General features: G+C 44.3%; 1 protein-coding gene across 1 annotated transcript in view; it reads left to right on the top strand.

Annotated features, from left to right (window-relative positions):
- Nucleotides 1–14388, top strand: part of PSMG2 (proteasome assembly chaperone 2) — a 299366-nt gene that overhangs the window by 132251 nt on the left and 152727 nt on the right. Inside the window, exon 4 of the mRNA XM_069620829.1 lies at nucleotides 3552–3670. Within this exon, the coding sequence (XP_069476930.1) occupies nucleotides 3552–3670 (119 nt within the window). The remainder of the gene's footprint in view (nucleotides 1–3551; nucleotides 3671–14388) is intronic.

The following is a 14388-nucleotide window of genomic DNA, read 5'->3' as shown; positions in this document are numbered from 1 at the left end:
TTTATGCTCCCTGGACTGGCGATGAGGTGCAACAACTACCCCCTGTTGTTGGCAGGCCGTCGAGCTGTTCTTAAAAATAAGTGTTACCCATGTGTCTATATTGGTTCCAAGCGATCCCTAGAGTTCCCAAAATTAAGTTAGACACCATGATCAAGGCATATGATGGAGGTGGGTTTATTTATTGTTATTTATTTATATAGCGCCAAGACAGGCAAGCCCGGGGGCATTGGAGCGCTCACACCAACATACGACATATAACCTTGAATTAATACAAAAACTATATTGGCCCGATCAAGAACAGCGATCAAAGAGCATGTAGAATGCTTATGCAAACAAGTATGTTTTTAAGAGATGTTTGAACAGGGCCAGGGACCTACAACCCCTCAGGTCTGGTGGAAGAGCATTCCACAGTTTAGGAGACGCTATAAAGAAGGGTCCCTGACTCAAAGCTCCCAGTTTTGCTCATCGTGAGATGAACAGCGGGTTTTTAAAATTAGACCGTAATGTCCTGTGAGTTGGTAACCAGGAAATGCTTTTTGAGAGAATTCTGACTAATACCACGAAGGCATTTGTGGGTGAAACAAAATTCGGCCTTCGACTGGTCACATTCTGGGTTTGACATATTTCTTATCCATCTTTGATGATGAGCAGAGGCTCGCTCTGCCTTTTGCACTGGAGTCCTCCATCAATGAAGCTGTTGGTAGGGTGCATGTGGTTGTAGATTAGTATATGAGTGGGCGATAAGTACTTGTTTTTGCAGTTGCTATTGATGGAAATCTCTGGCACTGAAGTGTTCCACTGACCCTGAAGTATAGATGCAGCGTGGGTATACACATGTGAGAGGATCTGCTGGTTGAGGGGACGTGCCCCCCCACTTGTTAGCCTTGTTATGCTTGACACGGCTGGCTTGTGGGTGGTTATGCAATTGCAAGGGTTGCGCCACACCCTCTGCAGTAAGTGGCCCGACTTTCTGGCGTCTTTGACTACTTGTACTATCTTCAGGAATGCCATGCCACCATGCAATATCAGTTCTTTTATAAAGCACTAATGGCAGACTGCAAACACTATGGTGTTAAGGTGATATGGTGGAATTCAGTTCTAGATAGGTAATTGGGTGAGGAAGAGTGGATGCAAATTGGTCCATTAACAAAGATTATCTCACTTAGCCCCAAAGTTTCTCTGATTCAATTTAAGTATATGCAACAAGTGTACTACACTTGACTCCAACTACATAAAATGGATCACCTGATCCTCATACCTGCACTAAATGTAGGACTGAATATTCTGATTCCATACACATGATGTGGTCTTGTAAATAAATCCAGAGGTTTTGGATACATGTACTAGAGACTTTGGTCATGGAAGAGGTTAAACTTGAGCAGGTCTGTTTCTCATTCGGATATTTTAGAAATAACCCCACCATAAAAACGACATTTGTTTGTTTGGCGGTTCTATTGGCTAGATCAAGGATTGCCATGTGCTGGATGCAGAACACTGCTCGGGTCTGCAGACTGTTTTTTAAAGACTTGATATATCAATGAGGAGGAACGGGATCATAGTTGTGGTGTACCCCACACCCGCCCTAGAGACATCAGAACTGCTTTTAATTCATATCTGGCACTGATAAAACGGAATGCTGAATGGTGATGGTGTATATGAAGCTGATTTAGCACTTTTGAGAGAGGCCGATTAGATGATCCGAAACGTGAGGTATGTTATAAATCATGTCCCTCTCCCAGGGAGCTTTTTGCTCTCTCTCGACTCTAAAACGACAGCCTGTATTATTTAAGCCCAGTAGTAAGGCAAGTGTGTGGAAACTGCGAGTGATCATATAGGGTCACTGGTGACTTGGTTCCAGCCCAGACTAACAAAGGAGCTTTATTCGGTGTCTATGAGGTGGGATTTCTGTCATTTCTTTGGAATCAGCATCTTAGGACCTTGCAGCGAGTTTGTATGTGGCGACCAACATTATTTACCTTGCCGTAAAATGTTTAATTGCTGAATGTGTTACTCACCTGACTTGTGGATATGGTACCATCCTCTAACACAGGTTTTAGGCTAGAAGAAGTCACTCTGCACTCATGCTTTCTCAAACACTGGGACTTGATCACTACACGCTAGGATGAAACAAACCAATTGAGGATATCAATGTAAACTTTGCAACCGCATCCCTTGACTCCTTGAAAACCAGACAACTGTCTGATACTCCTGAGACCATAAGTAACCTTGTGGGCCTCTTTCCCCATGATCTAGAGGGACCAGTAGGCTTACCACTTCTGTACCACATTGTTGTGCTTCTCTGGCCTCCAGGACCCTCCTGAGTTGCCTGACATTGACACAAGTGCATGGCATCCATCCAGAGTCCTGTTGCGGATGTCACTACAGCTGGACTCTTTCTATGGGACTGAACTGTCAAGCAGGACTCGGGTACCACTCTTCACGACTGGCGAGCTCCAGTGGCATATACTGCTGTCTTTCGTTTGAAGTGCAAACTGTGACCTTTGATTCGTTTACCAGAGTGCTACTCTGTACTTGAAGCCACTGCAACACAATTTCTCCATTGAATCCTAGTGTTTGGGTGCTCCTTATTTGCTCACAGATCTTTCTTCCTTTCCTCTGAGGCTGGTGATGTTCGAGCTGAACTCTGCAATCTCCCCTTTGGTGAGGTGATGAGTTTACTTGGTGACAGCATCCTTAATCTGTCTCTAGTTCCTCCTTGGTCCCCTGCATCCTGTGGGGCTATTTGTGCAGACCTATAAACTTAGCCCATGAACCAACGTTTGGATATTACATACATCAACCTCTCCAGCTAATCGTAATACTTTTTATTCTAAACGGAATAACTTTTCTGTAGCATTTGACCATTTCTGACTTTAAAGGGGCCTAAGAGACTCACCAAAAGGTATTATTGGATTTCGTGAACTCTGTATGGCCCAGTTTTTCCATGTTCGATTAGTTATTTACTTACCTGCGATACTGTAGATGTCTTTGGGAAATTTTTCTATACCGATTTCTTTTTTTTAAGATCTATTGTGTGCAACTTACCTAAATGTGTATCTTTGAAGGTCTTACTGTACCTTTTATTCATACTTCTCTTTCCAAAGAGTTTGCCTTGACTACTCAGCCACGCTACCAATTGGAGGTCATTATAACACGTGCTTTTGCACTGTACCATATCAGCAGAGCGAATGAGAAATCCCCAGCTTGGAATGGGCCTCTACTTGGCAAGTTGCAGAAGGAAAAATCTAGATATTAGGTGTAAAAATGTGGGATATGTAACATTGATGGGGGGTAGTGTAAAAAAAAAAAAAAGAATGCATAGACTTCACAAAAGGAACGAAAGAATTGGGAGGTGGATTTTTTCTTTAGTATGTATGATAGGTATCCAGTGCAACAAATTAAGAAATATTTTATCTAGATAGAGAAAGCGTGTTCTACCTTGACTTTCTATCTGTGTAAGGACAAGCAGCAATATCATGCGGAATCCAGGGTTTAAAATGCCATAGCTTTCTGACCTATTAAACTACTGTTTCCTTCCTTGCGTCACTTAGAATAAATCGAAGGCATTCCGACAAATGCTGGTTTCCTGGATCAAAAGGAGCGAGTTTGCACAAGTAATTCTGCTGTCCAGTAGCCATGCATACCAACGTGATGACCAGCAGCTTCTTGGGTATGTTGTTTATGCATGAAACATAACCTTTTAATATTTATTTTATCTGTTGTGTCCCACTGAAGTTCTCCGATAGGCTGTAGAGTTGTGTTTTGGTGCTATGGATAAGCAGTGAGATTTGATCTAGTTTTCCCACATGCAGGGTCACTTTTATTCCATAGCAATACTTTAGTTTTCCTATGCGCAAGTCTTGTAAAATAAATGATCCAGCAAGTGGTAAAAAAGATGTGATGTATTATCCAGCTAGAATTATTGCAATCTGGATAAAATTATACATATTCTATCAGGCCTACATGCATTTCGCTCGGAGCGTCCTCTGGGCCTATGTGTTTCTACTGTTGTACAGATCTTTATAGAAACATTTGTTTGTTAATCAAATCAGCAAATAACTATGATTAGCAGGCATGTGTTCATATCCATTTTAATTGAACAGCAAGTGTTCTCATATCCTTGCTTGTGGCGTTGCCTTTAGCATCACATTTTTCAGGAAAAGCACCCCCAACAAAAAATCACACAATTGAAATGTTATGGAATTGAGAAAATATTACCTCCACAGTGAGGAGGCAAAACGGAAATATTACTGAGGAGACAAGAGGCTTTTTGGATATGTTGTATGGACACATACACCATATTAAACATAGATCAGGAGATGCACCATTTCTTGTAAAAAAAAAGATCATGAATGTCTGTTCAAAGCATAGAGTGTATTACATAAATATGTTGACAAAGCTGTGAATAGTAGATTTGATACATACAGTAGAAAATGAACTCTGTCATATATATATATATATATATATATATATATATATATATATATACATACATGTTGGCAATGCTGTAAAACCTATATTTGTTATATACAGTAGAATATGAACACTGACATATATATATATATATATATATATATATATATATATATATATATATATATATATATATATTGTAAATGTTGAGGATAATACCACGTGCCAAGCAATAGCAGTTAATGGCTAACTGATCGTAAAGAACTTAGTAATTGCAGCCTCCGCCTACAAACTGTGAATTCACCTCAGCAACAATTCAACCAATAAACGGCTAACTAATTAGTAACATGAAATCAAATTAACTGGGTCCCATACACACAGCAACTATGCGAGCTATACATTTCAATACGTAATACATTTACCACAATTCCCTATGGCAAAATGGCAGCAATACGAGAACAACATGTGACGTCATTCTGCCGTATAAACACACAAGGTTTTTCAATTGAGATCAACGGCAATTGAACCAAGAGAAATTACCACGCCAAAGAATCTTAGATACCGGGTAAGGAACTACATAGGAAAATTTCCTTAAAGAGTTATAGTATATACTACATGCTTAGTAAGGTCTTTCTAGGGATCTTATGGTACCGTACACCATTGAACAAAGAGACGTTTAGAACAATTCCTTAAATTAATGAAGTAAATGTAATTTCAGGTGTGTGGGATTGTTCCTAAATGTACAATAATATTATTATTTACAGGCAGCAACCGCACCGCATTCAACGATTATAACAAAGTCTCAATAATCGCATTAAGGCACAGAAGGGAAAGTTGAAAAAAACCTCCATGACCAAACGGCTCCCGTTATCTAACACAACTGAGACAAGTGTATCTATATAGTATGTACCTATAATAATCACCTCTAATGCAGCCAATATACTAATAAGTATACTAGCAATGACCCAATTTTGGTTTCATTACTTCTTACTTTTCAGAGATCAGAATAACAGCAGACACATGCTAAATACGAATTAAAAAAAATATAGCATGATTCAAATGACATCCCTGAGGAACCGTCACCATCTAGACGGGGAAACACGTGTTGGGATACAGGCAAAAGTACAAAGAGGGATACAGGCAAAGTACAGTGTACAGTTGCCACAACAACAACAGCAACTATACATAGAGTAATACAGGCAAAGTACAAAGTGTACAGAAGATACATTAACAGCAACCTCAGATTGAACACACATAATTGGATGCAAGATAAAATAATATGTTGATGAAGACAATTCAACACAATGTGCTAACTGAATGAGAGATACAGACCAAGTTCAATGTGCATAGTAACAGCAACTTCAGATTGAATGCATATAATTTGAAGCAAAGTGTAACATATATGTCGAATGATGGTAATTCTACAAAATATGATAGTTAAAGGAAGGTAATTCAGCGTATCAAGTCACAATAAAGACTGAGGTCTAAAAGCTACTAAGTATCAAGGTATTCTTTGAACAAACTAACAAAATAGAATCTACAGGAAGTGCAAGCGCAAGATAAGCTGACTCTACCTACATATTTCATACATAGGAATATCATAGCGTGATCGCTGTAAGTGACCTGGGTGCACTTGTGAGCAAACTCTATACTGCATCTTCGCAGTTGTCCCAGCGATGCAGCCACTGTAATGGTGGGTAGTAGTTTACAGCCTCCAAATGCATATTGGATGGATGCATACAGCTCTCGCAGAAAGGGGTTGTCGGCTATCAAAGACGATTGAAGACTGCCACATACACCCCTGCATATATTCTCTTTTATTTCAGCAATAGTCCACCACTGTTTGTTCTCTTGCTGCCCACAGCTCTTCTTCCCTCCCTCCCTCCCAAACACTTGTGTTCTGCGTCACTTGCTGGTGGCATGAGTTGGAATAGAGACTTCATGATGCATGACCCCTTTCCTTTCCTTAAGGAGAGATTAAATCCCATTGGGGATTTTAGTCTATTACAAACTCTTCCCACATAATTGCTGTTTCTCTTGGTCTGCACAGATCTCTTTGGCTCTTCCAGAACCTTCCTGATTGGGAAGTTCAGGTCTTCTGTGCTATGCGGACACTGCTCCCCGACTCACCAAGTGTCCTTAGGATAGAATCGTGTTCTACCTCAGTTCCATCGTCCGGTCCCTGTCTTCCAAGGCTTGTTTGCCAGAAATTGCTTTCTCTCTGACTTCTGCCCCTTCATTGGGCTTTTGGGATGTTTCTGACACATGGTAGCTGTTTCTTATTCCATATTTGTCTATACATTGTTTTACATAGTTTGAGTGGGTTTCCACCACCTTTATTTGTTTGGCAATCAAATCTGTACCCAGCCTTTTTTTCAAAATCATTCCACATGACCCTTCTGGGTTTATCAAGTTCCTTACTCTGCACTTGTCCTTTCCAATTCATGACACATGGGGGGTCTCAACAAAGTGTTTGCTTTCCTCACTGTCATGAATTGAAATGGGGGTTGCCCTTGTTCCTCAATTGAGAATAGGCATTTGGGTTGCAAGGTCTCTGAACTTCTTCCATGCCTTCCACAATTCTGTTTGCTGCTTGTATCACTCCTTTCGAAAAGACATCCCCCCAACCCCCTTTCTGACTGTCCTTTGGGGTGTTAGAGAGCTGCTTTCACTTGACAAATCCCTGTTTTGCATAGGAATTAGAAATTGCCAGTCACCATTTGTAAAGGGTCCCCTCCATGTCAGGATATCTAGAATTTGATGGTAGACTTTTCTGTGCTCTCCTCCAAGAACTGTATGTCCATCAATTTGGACATGTAGCCCACAATCTGCGCAGCTCTGATCAAGTTCTCATGTAGTGCAAAGATCCAATGAAGTCTACCCCTAATCTTCCATACTTCTGCTTGCAATTCACCATATTGTAAAGGTGCTATCTGATGCTTACTTTCATGTCGTCTATTTACTTGTGGATATGACACCATTGGTGTCTTGTGACAGGGTCAGTGTTCTGACCCTGACTAAGAACGGGGTTCCCCTCGGCCTGGAGTGGGAGTTCTACCATGGTGAAAACCTGAGCCATTCCTATCCCAAAGGGGGGATGGTGGCAGTTGGTAGTGCCCCAGCCCCTTCCGTTTGTGCCTGGTTGATTGCTGATAGCACCACTCATGATCACCCCATACCTCTATATGAAAATGCTGGCCAGTCACTTTAATGTATTTGTAGAACCCTACATGCAGCAACATTCCTAGCCGATCACTTGCGACAAGGCAGCCCATTGGAGTCTCCCGAGAAATGCCTCCTGCCAGCGTCTTTGCAATGGAGAGAGAGAGATGAAGTGGCAACAAATGTAACCAGCAACAGCACGGATCGCTTTGCGCTCCAGGCATTGTTACCTGCAGACACTGGCACCATGACATAAACTTGGACATTGTTCAGCGTGGGCTGCCAGTGATGAAAGCAGATGGCTGCACGGCTAAAAGGTGCATGGCTTAGACCCTTTTTATGTATTCAACAGTCTGTAAACCCTCTCGGGTGGGTAAAATGGGGATCGAGTGGCCTTGCGTACCATTGGGGCAAGGGGGACCCATGGGTGCAGGGGGGGAGGAGATAAAACCAGGGACAGGAAACAGCAAGGTGTGGGTTGTTCGGGTGAGGTCAGAGTAGATGGAAGTGGCAGACCAAGAGACCAGAAGGAGGAATGACTGTGTGGAGGAGTGTGGAACTCAATTCTAGAAAAGGTGAGGTATTGGTTGGTAAGAGAAAGTGGTCATCTGTGGTAAATGTTCATGAGAGTGGAAGTGGCAAAGTAGAGTGGATGAAAGGGTGACAGAGCGAGTGAAAGGAGAGTGATTGAGTAGTAGTAGTAGAGAGGTTAGAGTTGGTAGGAGGAAAGAGAGGAAAGGGAGGGTATGATTAATGGGTGACGGTAGACTGGAGGTGGGGGCGGGCACTGCTGAGCAGTTTGCAAGATGGCTTCACTTCATTGGATCTCTGATCCCTCAGTTGTGGATCTGCGTGCCTGCTGTAGAGCAGAGAGCTGGTGTGTGTTGCCTTGCAGCTTTTGATGTGTAAATACCACAAGCACACACGGTTAATATTTGGGAGCTCTGCTCCCCGGCGAAGATACTAGCGCTGTGGCCTGTGCGCTATTGCCAGATGGCAAAGAAGTGAGCGATTGGAGGAGCATGGCCCGCCATGACAGCCTCACAGACCGAAGACTTGACCCATCTGCCCCGACTGGCTCGCTGTCGAGGGCCGGATGAGCGACTGCACTTGAGCTGCGAACTGCACCCAGGAAGACCTGTACATGTTGTGCCTGCCTGGCGGGGGAGCAAGAGAAGTCTGTGCTTGTCATCGCGCCAGGGATCCTGCGTGACTACTTTGTCGGAGAAAGACGCCCGAAGTGGACCGCGGCTGAAACCAAGTTTGGGCCTTCCTAACTGCACGACTTGTGCGGCCCCCCCGTGGGTGCGCGCAGAGGAGGCATGCCGCTTTGGTCTGCCTGGGGCCTGGCGACTTATCTACATGAGACGAGTGGAGAGGATCACTATTGAGTGAGTGTCACGCTGTGCACTGTTGGCTGGCTGCTCGGCAAGCATTTGACTGCTGCCACAATTGGAGGCTGGCTGAATTGTGAAGACAGCGCCTGCTGGGGCAGGAGACATTATATGGTATTGTAGGGCAAACTGGTATGCAGCTGGGCCCTGAGCCATATCCTCAGTTGGTAGAAGGGGGAGTTGAGCACAGTACACCAGTTGGGAGTTGCGCTGGTGAGTGAGGCTTGGCCGCCATGGTGGATGGCTATGTGAACACCTGCTTAAGGGGACCCTAATGATGACTGCCTACCCTGTGTGAGTTAAAGATATTGGTGAGTGACCGTGCAGGCTCCTGCCCTGTTTTCCCTACGTGGTGCTGGAATCTGGAACTGCACCCGATAATTTACTCTGCCTGCCCCGTGGGCCTGCTTGTTGCTTACTCCTCCTGCCACCACGACTAAAGGTAAAGCAGCCAGAAAAAACAGAACCTCGAGGTGTTTGCACATCAGTCGGGCTGAACCATCCCCTGGGCCAAGTGAGCGGACGAACCCGCAGGAGGAGCAGGATACCCCCAATCTCTGGCAACTAATGGAGGACATGCAGGCAGAACTTGCCTCCATGACTAACACACTTGGTGGAATAACATCCAATATTGGCACTCTGAACAGCCAGATGGAGCAGGTGTGCTCAAGGGTAACGGAGGCAGAAGTGCGAATTGGTGTTGCTGAGGATGATATAACTGCCCTTAAGAACCAGGTGACTGGGAGGTCCAGAGATTTGAAGCGTCCTACAGAAGTGCGATGACTTGCCATGTCCAGAAGAAGTAAGATACGCTTATTGGGCTTTCCTGAGGGATTTGGCCATGGACCTTTGGAAACCGCAGTGGAAAAATTACTAAAAGATCTGCTTGGCGGCCTGGACTTTTCGACTGCATTTGTGGTTGAACAAGCCCATAGAACGCCTCCGACAAAACCAAAGCCTGGGCCCCCACCCCGGTGGGTCATTGCAAAACTGCTGAATTACTGAGACTGGGACACTATTCTGCATCTGGCTTGGGAAAAGGGGTGGTAAAACGCTGTTACTTTCCATGTCTATCCGGACTTCTCCACAGCAGTGCAGCAAGAGCATAAAATATTTTTTGGAGTTAAGAAACTGCTGCAAGAGAGGTCGATTGCAGATAAGAAAGTGGGGTTGGAAGGGGATGGGCATCACTCTGGTCTGGGGGGTGATGAGGGAGTGGGGGAAGGGCCAAGGGAATTATGTTAACATTGTTTTGACAAGCATGTGGCAAAAATGGGTGCATCTACTATTGGTACTGGTAGGAACTCTCAGGTTGAACTGGAGGAGGGAGGGAACCACAAAATGTGGGCCCCTCGCGTCCCCGGCACACTCTGGGTACTGTCGCAGACAGTCAATATGTGTAGTTCTCTAGATATAAATGTTAACCATCATCTAGACATACCGCTATGTCAAAAGCTTTATAGATAATTCAATTATCGGTATTACCAACAAGATTTATTCACATATACTTTAGTGGACTTCTCTTATTAACATATATATAGTTTACAAACAATAGAGTTGTGTGAAACTTTTAGAAGTCTCTGTAATTTCCTCACACGTGATAAATCATCAAAATACAAACATAAAAACTACGCGTTTCGGGAAAGCTCCCTTCTTCTGAAGTGGATGTTAAAATCAAGAAAAATTTCTGTCCAATGATTAATCTTCAATATTCTAAACTTCCGAGATGTTGTGTCTGGATATCTACAAGAGAAAACATTATTCTTAGTTGTAATTTTTACTCAATTAATCAAAAACAAGACTTTCTTACTAATTACTATAAGCAGACTAACATAGTTCTTCCTACCTCACATTGGTGCCATGAGGTTGAATCCCTGGGTCTAAGTGGATGAGCTTAACATCTAACAGTCTTCGTATGTCAACACTGGTAAGTATGTACCCTACAAGACAAGGGTAGGTCTAATAAGTAAAGTATCAAAAATCATGACACGTATTCATAAAAGGAGAATCCAAGAGAAGAACAGAGATGTACCTTGGATCTGAAACTGCATGGAGCTTGGGATTACTTCTCTACATTCTTTAAGTTGCCTGTAGTTCAAAAATCTCTAGTCCAAGCCATGCCTTGGCAGGAGTGGCTGGAGTTTCAAAGCAAGAGGGGGTAGTGTATTAGGTCCTCCCTTTGCATACCCCAATGGGGGGGTCCAAGATCCTAATGTTGAAAGACAAAAATTAAGACTGAAATTCAATCAGTGTCAGGGCTTTAGTTTGACCTCAAGATTAACATATTTAGGTATTAGGTGGGAAATGGAGAGTGGGCAAATCCCAACAATCTATATAATTCAGATAGCTTACCTATTAATGGTATCTGGTGTGCTGATGGTAAGGATCCTGCTCATGTGCCCAAGGAGTACTGGCTGCTATTCGCGGTGCATTCGGTAACGAGACTGGCTCGTATATTCAGTTTAGCAGGAACTGACTTCCTGCAACGTTCGCGTCATGTGCGTCAGCGCGTCGACGTCACGCGTGACGTCATCACGTATCGCGACGCGAGCACTAATCATATTGGACCAAGTAGTACTCACAATGCTGGTAGAAAACAGAATGCTCGTGCATGCATTCCAGTAAGAACACATTAGCTAAAATTGAAATATGTGAGACTGTGGATATGTTGGGAATGCCGTCCGACGCTGGCCTCTGGAAAAAATTGAAGGTAAATCCTAAGTATGTGAGCAATGGGAATAATTAACGTGATAAACTCAATAAATCAAGATCATAAGCACCAGAAGGGTACAATATCCCTAGGACATGGTTAGGCAGGGTAAGCATCAGATTGATGGGGGATGTCTAAATCTGGGGGATAGCTAGATTAGGCAGGGAATGGCATGTGATTAGAGACAGAGGTCAACCGCGGGGCACCTCTGTTCACAATCTAAAGGCAACAAATTAGTGCAGTAGTCATTTTCACATCGATCTTTATGATGACAATAACTCATGATGATTTGGTACAAATATGGATCATTCGATACCTACAAGCTGGTAATGTATGTTATTCTCATCAAATTGTGCTCAACAATACTTGGTCAATAGTGTGTTGTCATCTAGGATCTTTAGATTAGATCACCAATCACCTGATGATTCAACCATTATGTGTATATGTTGTGTTCATGTAGCTGGTTTATGGAAAGGCACCTAGATGAAACTCTTCATTCCATAAGGAGTCGTACTGTCCAGTTTATCAATCCAGTATAATTCACGTTGTTCAAGTTTTTTGGAATGGTTACCTCCTCTTGTTGCCTTTGAGACTACTTCTACTATCTGGTAACGCAATTGGGCTATCGTATGCCTTTTTTCCAAAAAATGTCGTGCCACTGGTGACCGTTCATTCTTCGTCCTGATGTCCACATATCCACAGTCTCACTTATTTCAATTTTAGCTAATGTGTTCTTACTGGAATGCATGCACGAGCACTCTGTTTTCTACCAGCATTGTGAATACTACTTGGTCCAATATGATTCAGGCTCGCGTCGCGATACGTGATGACGTCACGCGTGGCGTCATCGCGCACGTGACGTGCTGACGCACATGACGCGAACGTTGCAGGAAGTCAGTTCCTGCTAAACTGAATATTCGAGCCAGTCTTGTTACCGAATGCACCGCAAATAACAGCCAGTTCTCCTTGGGCACATGAGCAGGATCCTTACTATCAGCACGCCAGATACCATTAATAGGTAAGCTATCTGAATGATATTATAGATTGTTGGGATTTGCCCACTCTCTATTTCCCACCTAATACCTAAATATGTTATTCTTGAGGTCAAACTAAAGCCCTGACACTGATTGAATTTCAGACTTAATTTTTGTCTTTCAACATTAGGATCTTGGACCCCCATTGGGGTATGCAAAGGGAGGACCTAATACACTACCCCCTCTTGCTTTGAAACTCCAGCCACTCCTGCCAAGGCATGGCTTGGACTAGAGATTTGTGAACTACAGGCAATTTAAAGAATGTAGAGAAGTAATCCCAAGCTCCATGCAGTTTCATATCCAAGGTACATCTCTGTTCTTCTCTTGGATTCTCCTTTTATGAATACTTGTCATGATTTTTGATACTTTACTTATTAGACCTACCCTTGTCTTGTAGGGTACATACTTACCAGTGTTGACATACGAAGACTGTTAGATGTTAAGCTCATCCACTTAGACCCAGGGATTCAACCTCGTGGCACCAATTTTTTTTCCAGGAGTTTTCCCAGGAAAGGAGTGGTAGACATCGGGTGATAGTTTCCGGGACAAGTAGGGTCGGCAGAAGGCTTTTTAAGGGGCAGGCAGATGCACAATGGAGTGCTTGAAGAGAGAGGGAAATGATCCAGTGGTGAAAGGGTGATTGCTGAAAAATGCCAAGGCTGGAGCAAGGGTGTCAATGTGGTCGTTTATGGTTCTGGAGGAGCAGGGGAGCACCTGTTAGGACAACACTTTCATAGATTGGACTCATCTGGAAACATTGTCGTGTGTTGTCAGAGAAAGGTGAGAGGAGGAGGAAGAGGAGGAGGAGGATGATGAGGAGAGGGGGAAGCAGCCAGAAGAAGGGCTGGGAGAAATGGAGGGGGGAGGACAAGGAGAGCGAGGACAGGATGTCCTGGGTTTTAGAGGTGAAGTGAGAAGCCAGAGCTGTACAGGGGCCTGGGAGGGAGCAGGAGAGGAAGAGACTGCAAAAGGATTGGCCAGCTACTTGCAGATAGAGTTCAGCTATGTTTTTAGAGGCCGCAGAGAAACCGGCTTGGATGTGGACTCTCTTCTTGGACAGGACAGAGAGTCTGTATTACCTTTGTAGCAGGCGGCAGGCCAGTTTGTCAGAGGATGCCCCCGAATGGGGGGGGTGCTGTTGCGCGGCTGAAAGATGGCTGCCGCCTGCGAGACCTTGCTCTCAGCAACCGTTAATATCCTTAAACATCCTGCTCTAGAGTGACGGCTGACTTATATAAATTGCATCATTGGATTGGGGCAGCTGTCGGGCTCAGTCTGAGCTCCTTCCTGACTGCCCAGCTTGGCTGGTTTTGGATGCACATGCCCCCTGGCTGGAGTGAGGCCTCGAGGCGTTGTGAAGGGGTACCCTTGGTGTGGGCTTGCCTGTGGTGTGCGTGGAACCCCTCGCTTCTGAGCCTCCTCCTCCTGCCCACCAGGGTACAGCTGCCCACCTTTCGAGATCAGGTCTTGGAGAGCGGCTACCGCATCCGCGAGTGGCGGGTGCTCCCCCTCTGGTCTGCCCTACGGCCGCCTTGGTGCCCGCAGGCGCCTAATCCCTGCGGCGCTCCCTCTGTGGCGGAGCGGCAGGGGACCGCCTTTCGGCGGACTGCTGACCTTTCCGCATGAGTGGGGCTCGGAGAGTGGCTCACATAGCGCTGGACGGGGTGGGCTCCTC

This window comes from Ambystoma mexicanum, chromosome 5q, assembly GCF_040938575.1.
Source record: "Ambystoma mexicanum isolate Mex_15411 chromosome 5q, UKY_AmexF1_1, whole genome shotgun sequence".
Classification (NCBI taxonomy): domain Eukaryota; kingdom Metazoa; phylum Chordata; class Amphibia; order Caudata; family Ambystomatidae; genus Ambystoma; species Ambystoma mexicanum.
Note: the sequence above shows the minus strand (reverse complement) of the source record. Positions and strands in the feature narration are given on the sequence as shown.